The following is a 14,069-nucleotide window of genomic DNA, read 5'->3' on the forward strand; positions in this document are numbered from 1 at the left end:
GGGTTTTCTCCAAAATTACAGCCACCGATTGGGAGAACCCCAGAAGAAATTCTTGGTGCGTTTTTAGGACTGCACACAGGGACTTAAGACGAAGTGCAGTATTCAGGTCAAGCAAGGTCAGAGAGCAGGGGGATAATTGGGCCATGGTGGGGGGTACAAGGAAGGAGAAAGAGACAAGTGGGAAGGGGGGAGGAAGAGCGAAGGAGGAAGGAAGGGGAGGGGGTGGGAAGGAGGGAAGCGTGGGAGGGAAATGGATGAGGAGGAGAGAAGAGGAGGATGGGGACCTTCAAGCCTGACCCCATCAGCTTTCCCGAGGTCAGGGAATATGTATTTTTTTCAGACATCCACTAGATGGTGGGAGCAAGGGAAGTACAGTGATAGCCAGCCGCTGTTCTGCAGTGCCAGCAGCTCTGGCTGAAAAAAATTGGAAAAATATTGATATCAGCCCCTTTGCAGGAAGGCCGATTTCTGAAATGTCCACTTTTAAGTGTTCCAGGCCATGAAGGCAGCCTGGAAGACTCTTGTGGGCTCTTAACTGACTTTATTCAAAGGGATCTTGGTGATTATTCTTAACAGTATATTTTTCTTTGATATATTTAAATCATTCCAGCCCCACTTACACTAAATGTACCACAATACACATGGAGCATGGGACTTATTTCACTCCCAACCACCTATGTAACTGGGACCCTAATTTCCAGAGTAGTCACAGTTCCAATGACATCTGAGTCTACATTTTATGATCGGTGTTATTTCAAAGTGAATGGCAACCATTTATTTTGAATGGATTTCCACGTGTTAAAATAATGCTGATTAGTAAATCATGGCTTTTGTTTTTGCCTCCCTTCTTATTCAAATAAGTGGCTGTAGGAGGTCTATAAATGGATTACTGTGGATTTAGCAATGAGACAGGTCATTTACCTCAACTCACATTACAAGCATTGTGATTTTTAACACTATAATTAGATACTCTTGCTCTCTTCCACTGCTTGGAGTGTTAAGCAATACCAAAATGAGATTCACTCCCAATATATAGTAAATGTCTATAATCTTGAGGAATTTTATAGATATTAACTATCATTACTCTTTCCTGTATAACCAAATCTGATTCACTGCAGACCAAAACAGTTGCTAACACGAATCCTAAATTTGAAAAGACAATTACACCCCATCTACTTCACAGATATAACACTCTATCCTTAAATTCCAAACTCTTAATGCCATCTGAAGCAATTTTAATTTTCTTGCTCAGACTAAGGAGTTTGTCATCTTTGCACCTTAGGACGTTATTTTTGGATTGGGACAATTCACAGACTTTCTCTGATTGATGCACCTTTACTTTCTTTTGTTCTACTAATACAGAATAGATGGAGAGACTGTGGAGTCTGTGGCAGATGAATAGGAAGTAAAAATGTAATTCAACAATTTGTGTGATATCAAAATGATTAAGCTATATTCATGTTAATATCATGGCTAAGCTTTAAAGTGTACTTCTTTATGTATAATGTTCCACTTATTTTATCCCACATTCAATGGATGAAACACCTGACATTTCACCTGATCCCAAGTATTTCACTCTGTGATCTGTGGCTTGGACTTATCTGAGAGTATCCAAGTTCACTGACCTCCATTCTTTCCTTCCAGCTTTGTGAGGAAACACCTCACCTTCCTTAGATATGTACTCATAGATGGTCGGACATGAGATTAGGAACTTGCCATGTTTGGAATATTGGGCTATCTCACTTTGTGACAGCATATTGGTACAGCAGTACATTGACTTTTACTGAAGAACTTTTATAATACTATGTTGTATGTATCTTGAAGCTAGGAATCAGCATTTTGGAAAGGTTATTTTAGGTAAAGGTAAAAAGTTTTTTTTAACAAAACAACTAATTGAAATTATGGGTAGACTTTTGCAAGATGAACCTCAGTTTAGCAATACAAAAGGAGGGACAAGTCTTACTGCAATGTACAATTGAGCCACTATAAAATGCAATAATAATGGATGTGATCTAACGAGCCTCACAATCAAAAATATGATTTAACTTTTACTAATCCATCGCACTTGATTTTTAAAAATTATTTAAGAATCAGTGATGAGCATACATAACATAGCAGAAAAACTTGCTGGGAGGAGATGCATTGTGAACACAACCTTGGGGGTGAAATTCTTGTCTTGGCTAAAGTTAGCAAAAATGTAGACATGATTATAAAGTATTGTTCCACTGTGTATTCCACCACATTAACACTTGCGTCTACTTTTTTTCTAAAATTAGCAATGACAAGAATTTCACCCCAAGATATCTTAAAACGCTTATGTTAATTCAACTCCCTTATACATAATGCAGTGAAACACTTGACAGATAAAATGTTTTCATTAATTATTCCTAAATATTCAGATAAAGCATGAAACTGTCAAAGTGAAAACAAAAACCTAGAGTATTTCCGATTTTTCCTCTGGAATTATTTAATCTATAACATTTCTCAAAAGGGTCTTGAGGACTTGTTCAAGAAGTATACGAAAATAGAACCCTATAGGATTTTATTCATCTAATGTTTTCATTAAAATACTTTGGTTAGTAATTAGAAGTAACTAACTTTATATTATTATACAAGTCACCAAATAAAACAAACATTCACAGCCTGATAAAATAAACTACTTTTCACCAGAGCATTGAACATATGAAAAGATCTGTCAAATTCCCCAATGACTTAAGGAATTAATGCACTTCTGATGTGATACTGAGCCATAGAGGTCTGTACTGAGTGATCTGATCTCAGCTAAGGCAACAGTTGGTACACCACCATTGGCCTCAGTGCCTCTAGACTGGAAAGGGAAACGGTAAATCATCAATTTTCCCAATGCTACCAGTGACCCTTGCTAGAAGTGTACCTGTGCTAAAGTTGTGTAAGCACAAGATCTGGTTTGGCTTTGATGCTCTAAGTTAAATAAGTTGCTGATATTCATTAACTAGGCTCACAGATGAAGAATGACCAGCATCTTCATAGGAACATAGGAAAAGGATTGCAATAGTGCAAAAAATATATATTCCTTTAAGGCACAAAAACCCAACAGGAAAAGTGGTCTAACTGTGGCTAACAAGAGAAATTAAAGATAGTATTAAATCAAAGAGGCAGATAAAGTTGCCAGAAAAAGCAGTAAGCCTGAGGATAGGGAGCATTTTAGAATTCAGCAAAGGAGGACCAAGAAATTGATAAAGAAAGGGAAAATAGAATATGAGAGTAAACTAGCGAGAAAAAAAGGACTGTAAAAGCTTCTATAGGTATGTAAAAAGGAAAAGATTGGCAAAGGCGAATGTGGGACCCTTACAGACAGAGACGGGAGAATTTATAATAGGGAATAAGGAAATGGCAGAGAAATTAAACAAATACTTTGTATCTGTCTTCACAGAAGAAGAAACAAAAAACCTTCCAGAAATACTAGAGAACCAAGGGTTTGGCGAGAACGAAGAACTGAAAGAAATCAGTTTTAGTAAAAAAAAAATAGTACTAGAGAAATTAATGGGACTGAAAGTCAAAAAATCCTAAGGACCTGATGATCTACATCCCAGGATTTTGAAAGAGGTGGCTATAGAGATAGTGGATGCATTGGTTGTCATCTTCCAAAATTCTATAGATTCTGGAACGGTTCCTGCAGATTGGAGGGTAGCAAATATAACCCCACTATTTAAGAAAGGAGGGAGAGAGAAAACAGACATGTTAGCCTGACATCAGTAGTAGGGAAAATGCTAGAGTCTATTATAAAGGATGTGATAACAGGACATTTAGAAAATAATAGGATTTGGCAGAGTCAACATGGATTTATGAAAGGAATATCATGTTTGACAAACCTATTGGAGTTCTTTAAGGATGTAACTAGTAGAATAGATAAGGGGGAACCAGTGGATGTGGTGTATTTGGATTTTCAGAAGGCTTTCAATAAGGTCCCATACAAGAGGTTGGTGAACAAAGTTAGAGCACATGGAATTGGGGGTAATATACTGGCATGGATTGAGAACTGGTTAACAGACAAAAAATAAAGAGTAGGAATAAACGGGTCTTTTTCAGGTTGGCAGTCTGTGACCAGTGGGGCACCGCAGGGATCAGTGCTTGGGCCCCAGCTATTCACAATATATATTAATGATTTGGAGGAGGGGTCCAAATGTAATATTTCCAAGTTTGCTGATGACACAAAACTAGGTGAGAATGTGAGTTGTGAGGAGGATGCAAAGAGGCTTCAAGGGGATATAGACAGGCTAAGTGAGTGGGCAAGAACATGGCAGATGGAATATAATGTGGAAAAATGTGAAGTTATCGACTTTGGTAGGAAAAACAGAAATGCAGAGTATTTTTTAAATGGTGAGAGATTGGGAAATGTTGATGTTCAAAGGGACCTAGGTGTCCTTGTACATGAGTCACTGAAAGCTAACATGGAGGTGCAGCAAGCAATTAGGAAGGCAAATGGTTTGTTGGCCTTTATTACAAGAGGATTTGAACACAGGAGTAAAGATGTCTTACTGCAATTACATAGGACCTTGGTGAGACCACACCTGGAGTATTGTGTACAATTTTGGTCTCCTTACCTAAGAAAGGATATACTTGCCATAGAGGGAGTGCAACGAAGGTTCACCAGACTGATTCCTGGGATGGCGGGATTGTCGTATGAGGAGAAATTGAGTAGACTAGGCCTGTATTCACTCGACTTTAGAACAATGAGAGGGGATCTCATTGAAACATAGAAAATTCTTACAGGGCTTGACAGGGTAGATGCAAGGAGGATGTTTCCCCTGGCTGGGGTGTCTAGAACCAAGGGTCACAGTCTCAGAGTAAGAGGTAGGCCACTTAGGACTGAGATGAGGAGAAATTTCTTCACTCAGGAGGGTTATAAATCTTTGGAATTCCCTACCTCAGAGGGCTGTGGAGACTTGGTCATTGAGTACATTCAAAACAGAAATTGATAGATTTATAGATATTAATGGCATCAAGGGATATGGGGGATGGTGCAGGAAAATGGTGTTGAGGTAGAAGATCAGCCATGATCTTGTTGAATGGCGGAGCAGGCTCAAGGAGCCGGATGGCCTACTCCTGCTCCTATTTCTTATGTTCTTATTCAGCCCCTGAAGCCTGTTCCTCCATTCAATTAGATCATGACAGATCTGAACATCAACTCCATCTTTATTCCCTATCCCTTGATACCCTTACCAACAAAAATCGACTGATAGTCTGAAAAATCAAATAAGAGGGGTGAAAATGAGGGGGGAAAAAGAAAAAGATTGGTTCTTCATGTGGACAAAATCCATTAAAATGTTGCAGACGAACAGTGGAATTATTAAAGAGGGAACAAATGCTGGGCATCTTCTCAGTCAATTACTAACCTGTAACCTCAATGTTGAAGGTCAGTTTCTCTCCAGCTGCTTCACATACGTATTCTCCTCCATCTTTTGACTCCACATTTTGAATGATAAGCTTTCGAGTTTTACCATCAGATTCAAGTTTAATTTTTTTACTCCGACTGAGCAGTTTTCCATCTCTGAACCATTTGACCTCAGTTTTGGACTGTGACACTTCGCAGCTGACAGTAGCATTCTCTGATTGTCGAACCTTCACCTCCTTCTGAACTGAATCTTTATTGGCAAATCCTGTTTCCAGTTCTGCAATCAAGAAAAGTTCAATTGATTGAAGAGGAAAATGGCAGAGATGAATCTAACCAGTGATTTGAACTCAAAGTTAGCGAAGGTTTGATGAGGGACACCAATTTAATAATGCATTTAATATACAACAAATTAATTGTAAATTTTGTAGAATAAAGTTTGTACATTTCGAATCTCCAAATTGGCCACGAATTCATCTCAACGCTTATTAGGAGTCCCAAACCACCACCATGCTCTTCAGGTACAGAAGGATGTCGACAAGCTCTTTACAAGGGGCAAGAAACACACTGAACACTAAGAAAGAAGGGGGAAAAGGGAAAACATGTCCAAAGAGAAAGATTTTGAGGAGGTTTTAGATGAGTCATAACTTCCCCTAGCTAAATATTGGGAAGACAAGCCATTGTCTTAGGCCCTCGCCACAGATTCCATAAACTGATCCGCCACTGTTTCAGTCTTAACGAGACTATTTGCAAACTCAGAAAAACTATTTGACCCCAAGATGATTTTCCATCCCCATACTTTCTCCATCAGAAATACTGCTACCACTTTCATAACATCTCCCACCTCCATTTCTACCTCATTCCATCTGCTGCTGAAACCCACATTCATGCCTTCATAAAATACAAACCTGATTATTCCAATGCTCTCCTTACCAGCCTCCCATCCTCTTTCCTCCACAAACTGCAGCTCATCCATAACTCTGCTGCTCATCTCCTAACGCACCCCAAATCCTGCTCATCCATCACCCCTGTCCTCGAAGGCCTACACTAGCCCCCAGTCCACCATTAGCTCAAATTTAAAACTCTTGTCCTTGTGTTTAAATCCCTCCATGGCCTCACCCTCTACTTCAGTAACCTCCTCCAGCCCTTCCCAAACTCTGTTCCTCTGACTCCAGCCTCTCGTGCACCCCACCCTCCCTTCAACCCACAACTGGTGGCCATGCCTTCAGTCACCTCGATGCACTCTCCAGAATTTCCTCTCCAAACTCCTCCACCTTTCCACCTCCCTTGCTTCCTTTAAGACTTTCTATAAAACCCATCTCTTTACCCAAGCTTTTAGCCTTGATCAACCCACCTTTGACCCCACTATCCTGGCAAACAATCACCCCATCTCCAGCCTCCCTTTCCATTCCAAAGTCCTTGAACATGTAGCCTCCCAAATCCGTGCTCATCTTTCCCACAACTCCATGTTTGAAACCTTCCAATCAGATTACCAGGTACGGTAGCGTAGTGGCTATGTTACTGGACAAGTAATCCAGAGGCCGAGACTAATAATCCAGAATCATAAATTCAAATCCCGCCACGGCAGCTGGGGAATTTAAATTCAATTAAATAAATAAAAATCTGGAATAAAAAACTAGTATCAATAAAGGTGGCCATAAAACTACCGGATTGTCGTAAAAACTCATCTGGTTCACTAATGCCCTTTAGAGAAGGAAACCTGCTGTCCTTACCTGGTCTGGCCTATATGTGAGCCACAGCAATGTGGTTGATTCTTAATTGCCCTCTGAAATGGCCTAGCAAGCCACTTAGTTGGACAATCTCGTCATAATAGGAATAAAACCAGACGGAACATTCGGCATTGGACCATGAGGCACCGGACACGACAAAGGCAAACCAAGCCCAGTAGACCCTGCAAAGTCCTCCTCACGAACATCTGAGGACTTGTGCCAAAATTGGGAAAGCTGTCCCACAGACTAGTCAAGCAACAGCCTGAAATAGCGATACTCACAGAATCATACCTTTCAGCCAACGTCCCAGACTCTTCCATCACCATCCCTGGGTATGTCCTGTCCCAGCGGCAGGACAGGCCCACCAGAGGTGGTGGTACAGTGATATACAGTAAGGAGGGAGTGGCACTGGGCGTCCTCAACATTGACTGCGGACCACCGCACAGTCCTTGTGGAGACGAAGTACCGTCTTCACACTGAGGACACCATCCAACGTGTTGTGTGGCACTATCACCGTGCTAAATGGGATAGAGTCAGAACAGATCTAGCAGCTCAAAACTGGGCAACCATGAGGCATTGTGGGCCATCATCAGCAGCAGAATTGTATTCCAGCACAATCTGTAACCTCATGGTAATGGCAGAGTGAGGAATATGCTGGACCAACAAGCCAGGGGATCAACCCTGGTTCAAAGAGGAGTGTAGAAGAACATGCCAGGAGCAGCACCAGGCGTACCTAAAAATGAGGTGCCAACCTGGTGAAGCATGCTGAACAGCAGAAGCAACATGCGATAGGCAGAGCTAAGCGATTCCACAACCAACGGATCAGATCAAAGCTCTGCAGTCCTGCCACATCCAGTCGTGAATGGTGGTGGGCAATTAAAGAACTAACAGGAGGAGGCTCTGTAAACTCCCAATCCTCAATGATGGCGGAGTCCAGCACGTGAGTGCAGAAGACAAGGCTGAAGCATTTGCAACCATCTTCAGCCAGAAGTGCCGAGTAGATGATCCATCTCAGCCTCCTCCCGATATCCCGATCACAGAAGCCAGTCTTCAGCCAATTCGATTCATTGCACATGATATCAAGAAACGGCTGGGTGCACTGGATACAACAAAGGCTATGGGCCCCGACAACATCCCAGCTGTAGAGCTGAAGACTTGTACTCCAGAATTAGCCACGCCTCTAGCCAAACTGTTCCAGTACAGCTACAACACTGGCATCTATCTGACAATGTGGAAAATTGCCCAGGTATGTCCTGTCCACAAAAGGCAGGACAAATCCAATCCGGCCAATTACCGCCCCATCAGTCTACTCTCAATCATCAGCAAAGTGATGGAAGGTGTCGTCGACAGTGCTTGCAAGCGGCACTTACTCACCAATAACTTGCTCACCGATGCTCAGTTTGGGTTCTGCCAAGACCACTCAACTCCAGACCTCATTACAGCCTTGGTCCAAACATGGGCAAAAGAGCTGAATTCCAGAGGTGAGGTGAGAGAGACTGCCCTGGACATCAAGGAAGCATTTGACCGAGTGTGGCACCAAGGAGCCCTAGTAAAATTGAAGTCAATGGGAATCAGGGGGAAAACTCTCCAGTGGCTGGAGTCAAACCGAGCACAAAGGAAGATGGTAGTGGTTGTTGGAGGCCAATCATCTCAGCCCCAGGACACTGCTGCAGGAGTTCCTCAGGGCAGTATCCTCGGCCCAACCATCTTCAGCTGCTTCATCAATAACCTTCCCTCCATCATCTGTTCGGAAATGGGGATGTTCGCTGATGATTTCACAGTGTTCATTCGCAACCCCTCAGATAATGAAGCAGCCCGTGCCCGCATGCAGCAAGACCTGGACAACATCCAGGCTTGGGCTCATAAGTGGCAAGTAACATTCGTGCCAGACTAGTGCCAGTCAATGACCATCTCCAACAAGAGAGAGTCTAACCACCTCCCCTTGACATTCAACGGCATTACCATCATCGAATCCCCCACCATCAACATCCTAGGGGTCACCATTGACCAGAAACTTAGCTGGACCAGCCACATAAATACTGTGGCGACAAGAGCAGGTCAGAGGCTGGGTATTCTGCGGCGAGTGACTCACCTCCTGACTCCTCAAAGCCTTTCCACCATCTACAAGGTACAAGTCAGGAGTATGATGGAATACTCTCCACTTGCCTGGATGAGTGCAGCTCCAACAACACTCAAGAAGCTCGACACCATGCAGTACAAAGCAGCCCGCTTGATTGGCATCCCATCCACCACCCTAAACATTCACTCCCTTCACCACCGGCACACTGTGGCTGCAGTGTGTACCATCCACAGGATGCACTGCAGCAACTCGCCAAGGCTTCTTCGACAGCACCTCCCAAACCCACAACCTTTACCACCTCGAAGGACATGGGCAGCAGGCATATGGAACGCCACCACCTGCACGTTCCCCTCCAAGTCACACACCATCCCGACTTGGAAATATATTGCCGTTCCTTCATCATCACTGGGTCAAAATCCTGGAACTCCCTACCTAAAGCACTGTGGGAGAACATTCACCACACAGACTGCAGCGGTTCAAGAAGGCGGCTCACCACCACCTTCTCAAGGGCAATTAGGGATAAGCAATAAATGCTGGCCTTGCCAGCGACGCCCACATCCCATGAACGAATAAAAAAAAGATTTCTGCTCCTTCCACAGTAGTGGAACAACCCTTATCAAAGTCACAAATGACATCCTATGTGACTGTGACCGTGGTAAACTATCCCTCCTCATCCTTCTTGACCTGTCTGCAGCCTTTGGCACAGTTGACCACATCATCCTCCTCCAATGCCTCTCCTCCGTCATCCGGCTGGGTGGCGCTCACCTAGTTCCATTCTGATATATTCAGTTGTAGCCAGAGAATCACTTGCAATGGCATCTCTTCCCGCTCCCACACCGTTACCTCTGGAGTCCCCCAAGCATCTTTCCTTGGCCCCCTCCTATTTCTCATCTACATGCTGCCCCTCAGCAACATCATACGAAAACACAACATCAGGTTCCACATGTACGTTGACGGCACCCAGATCTACCTCACCACTACCTACCTCGACCCGTCCACTGTCTCTGATTTGTCACACTGCTTGTCCCACATCCAGTACTGGATTAACAAACATTTCCTCCAACTAAATATTGGAAAGACCGAAGCCATTGTCTTCGGTTTGGAACCTTGTCATCCTATTTGACCCGGAGATGAGCTTCCGACCACATATCCGCTCCATCACCAAGACCGCCTACTTCCACCTCCATAACATCGCCCATCTCCGCCCCTGCTGCAGCTCACCTGCTGATGAAACCCTCACCTGTACCTTTGTTACCTCTAGACTTGACTATTCCAATGCTCTCCTGGCCGGCCTCCCATCTTCCACCCTCCGTAAACTTGAGCTCATCCAAAACTTTGCTGCCCGTATCCTGACTCGCATCAAGTCCCGTTCACCCATTACCCCTGTGCACGCTGACCTACACTGGCTCCCGGTCCAGCAACATCCTTGTTTTCAAATCCCTCAGTGGCCTCGCCCCTCCCCATCTCTGTTACCTCCTCCAGCCCCACTACCCTCTGAGAGCTCTGCGATCCTCCAATTCTTGCCTCTCGCGCATCTCCGAGTATAATTGCTCCATCATTGGTGGCCGTGCCTTCAGCTGTCTGGGCCCTAAGCTGTGGAATTCCCTCCTTATACCTCTCCTGCTCTCTCTCCTCCTTTAAGACGCTCCTTAAAACCTACCTCTTTGACCAAGCTTTTGCTCACCTGTCATAATATCTCCTTATGTGGCTTGGTGTCAAATATTGTTTAATAATCACTCCTGTGAAGCGCCTTGGGACGTTTTACTACTATTTACTACTATTCAGTGGGTAACAGAGAGCCTTGGAAAGGACGAGAATGATGATGTATAGACTTTTATATGAGAGAATGTGAGCTGTTGCATTCTGAATGATTGCTTCTGACCCACCTGCTCCATCCCTCTTGTACCATTCCTACCTGTCCATCTCTGTGGCCCTGTTCTCTCCTGGTTCAATTACCTACACAGTCACCTCTGGAGTAAACCAGGGAACCATCTTTGGCCCCTTTCTCACCATCATTTATGCATCAAAGGCAGTGAAGAGCTTAATAAAGATGAAGACAGAAAGCGAGACAAAACCTGGGCAGCCAAATTGGAAGGTTTTGAACAGAGTGGTGGGAGACTAGTTGTAAAGCACAGGTTCGATGCAGGGTGCGAACTGGAGAGAATGGGTGAGTTGAAGGTGCTCTTTCTGAGAAGGAGGTGGTGATGATGCTCATTTTGAACGAGGTAGGGACAGTGCTAAATGATTGAAATGGGTTGATGCCAGTGAGCATTAGACCAATTGAAAATGAGTAGAGAAAGCAGACTCAATTTCCAAATATCACCTTACAATCCTCCCATGGATAGGTTGGTCTCCGATGTAACAGATTCCCTTTAGCTACCGTTGTTGCTCCATGAGTACAGCATTAGCCTAGTTATTATAATCAGATTTTTTACAGAATTTCTATTTTCATGTTGGCAACAATTTATGCGCTGCATTAAGCTCATATATATCTTGGAAATAAAGGAAAGCTATAGCCGTGAATTGTCTCGGAGATGCTCCCACTCCGTCATAACTTTGCCGGAAATGTGGCGGATACCATTTACGCACTTAAACGGGGTTTCCGTCATACTTCCAGCAAAATTATGGCAGTGGAACGGAAGCAACTCCGAGGAATTCCCGAAATATGTTAGAAAACCGCTATGTGAGAGATAATTGAACTCTGAAAATATCTTCAGCAAACATAAAATGAAAACCAGACAATAAACCATCAACAATGATTACTAACCTGTGACCTGAATATGGAAAATCAATTTCTCTCCAGCTGCTTCACAGATATAATTGCCTTCGTCCTTTGATTCTGCATTCTGAATGTTAAGTTTTCGAATTCTACCATCAGATTCAAGTTTAACTTTCTGACTGGGACTGAGAATTTTTCCACTTTTGGACCATTTGACCTCAGTTTTGAGTTGTGACACTTCACAGCTGAGAACAGCATTCTCTGATGCTCGAACCTTTACCTCCTTCTGAACTGATTCTTTATTGGCAAATACTGGTTCCGGCTCTGCAAATGAAAGAGTTTTGACTAGTAAGTAAGATCAAACATTTTTAAGAATAGGAAAATGCCATTAGGCCCAGCAAGCCCATCCCTTTTTGATCATGTTATCCCCACCTAGCCACCTTCTCATCAAACCCTTAACCCTTTCTCTCTTCTAACAACATATTTAGGTGTCTCTTGAATCAATTTGTACTGTTTTGTTCGGTAACCTTCGCTGGTAATTTATTCCACTCATCTAATATCTATTGTTTGAAAAGTTATGGCAGGCTTGTCTTTTTACTCCAAACTTCCCGTGTGAATCGAATGATCTTCCAGGTTTCCACATCTCTTAGGAAGTCCAACCAATTGTCCTCCAGGGAAGGGCTTTCCTCCTGCCCGTTCCCGTTACACTGAACCAGTACTTTGGGGCATTTCTTCGGGCATTTCCATGTTACCCCAGAAATTTCACCTGAATTGCCCAGACAGGCCCAGCAGGACCTTTGTCTGCTAAGGTTCCATTGTGGGCCTAAAGTGGATCTGGAATTGCAATGGGATATAGCAAACGATCCCGTAATTTGGTACGGATCGGCAGCAGAAATCCCACATCGCCACAGTGGTGCAACAGAATATGAGCCCCTACTGTTTAAATTTTGTCCCCTGGTATTTGACTTCAACACTGCCGACTATTTGGCAATGCTCTTCACAACCAATGAAATAATTCTGAAGTATAGCCACTTGCAATTTAAGAAAATGCACAGCCAATTTGCACACGCAAGGTTCCATAAACAGCAGTGAGATAAATGAACAGCTAATCTCTTTTAGTGATGCTGGGTGAAATATAAATATTGTTGACCAAAATACCAGGAGAACTCCCCTGCTTCTCTTTGAATAGCACCATGGGATCTTTTACATCCATCTGAGAGGGCGGACGGGGCCTCATTTTAATATCTCATCCAAAAGATGGCACTTCCAAATGTGCAGCACTCCTTCAGTACTGCACTGAAGTGTCATCCTAGATTATGTCCTCAACTCTCTGGAGTGCGGCGTGAACCTATGACTGCCTGACTCAGGGGAGTGCGACACTACTGAGCCAAGTTTGACACTTCTCCTCCAACGTGTTCTTAAAACAAAAAAAATTGCCAAATTCTTTTCATAAAAAAAACCTTGTTAAAGAAAATCTGAAGAGTTTACAAATAAATGAAAAAATATTGTTATCTTTTCACTGTCGCACAACTTGCATTTACATATGGGCCCAAACTTTCAGCTGGAAGTGCACCAACCGCCATATTGGGTAAAGAAGAACAAGAAGGGTCCATTACCCACACCTGAAGCAGACATTTGCCCCTTTGCATATGCAAATAAAGGGCCTAACGTCTGCACGATGTCCCCGCTCCAACATTGGTTTGTCCTATGGCAGCCAGCGCCATCACAGGCTGCATTCAGGGAAACCTGCCCTACTGAACGCCTGCCAGCCAAGGAGGTAACTAACTCACCTGCATGTGGATATGGGAGGAGCAGCAGTGCTCCTCCCGACCACTCTGTACAGGACCCAATCGCTGATACTGACCCCGCCCTCTTCCATCGCCACTGCTCCCGATGCCTAGTGGTGAAGCACCTTGGGAAATTTCTTCATGTTAAAGATCATGGCCTAGAAATTCCGCTCCTGAATTTCTAGGCCATGATCTTCAACAAAGAAATTTCCAAAGGTGTTTCACAACTAGGCACGAGAAAAATGAGCACCAGCCTGAAAGGGAGAAAGTAGGAGGGACAACTAAAAGCTTCGTAAAAAAAGATAGGTTTTGAGGAGATCTTTAAAGGTGCACAGAGAGGTAAAGAGGCAGAAAGATGTTGGGATGGAGTTTCAGAGGTTAG

The 14,069-nt window shown here is 43.5% G+C and overlaps 1 protein-coding gene across 1 annotated transcript in view; it reads right to left on the reverse strand.

Moving 5' to 3' along the window:
• The window catches only part of LOC137299362 (obscurin-like), a 552,786-nt gene that overhangs the window by 450,208 nt on the left and 88,509 nt on the right, over positions 1 to 14,069 (reverse strand). Inside the window, exons 13-14 of the mRNA XM_067968057.1 lie at positions 11,949 to 12,224; positions 5,376 to 5,651 (exon numbers count right to left, since the gene is read on the reverse strand). Coding sequence (XP_067824158.1) covers positions 5,376 to 5,651; positions 11,949 to 12,224 — 552 coding nt within the window. The remainder of the gene's footprint in view (positions 1 to 5,375; positions 5,652 to 11,948; positions 12,225 to 14,069) is intronic.

The sequence above is a fragment of the Heptranchias perlo genome, chromosome 2 (genome assembly GCF_035084215.1).
Source record: "Heptranchias perlo isolate sHepPer1 chromosome 2, sHepPer1.hap1, whole genome shotgun sequence".
NCBI classification, from domain to species: Eukaryota; Metazoa; Chordata; class Chondrichthyes; order Hexanchiformes; family Hexanchidae; genus Heptranchias; species Heptranchias perlo.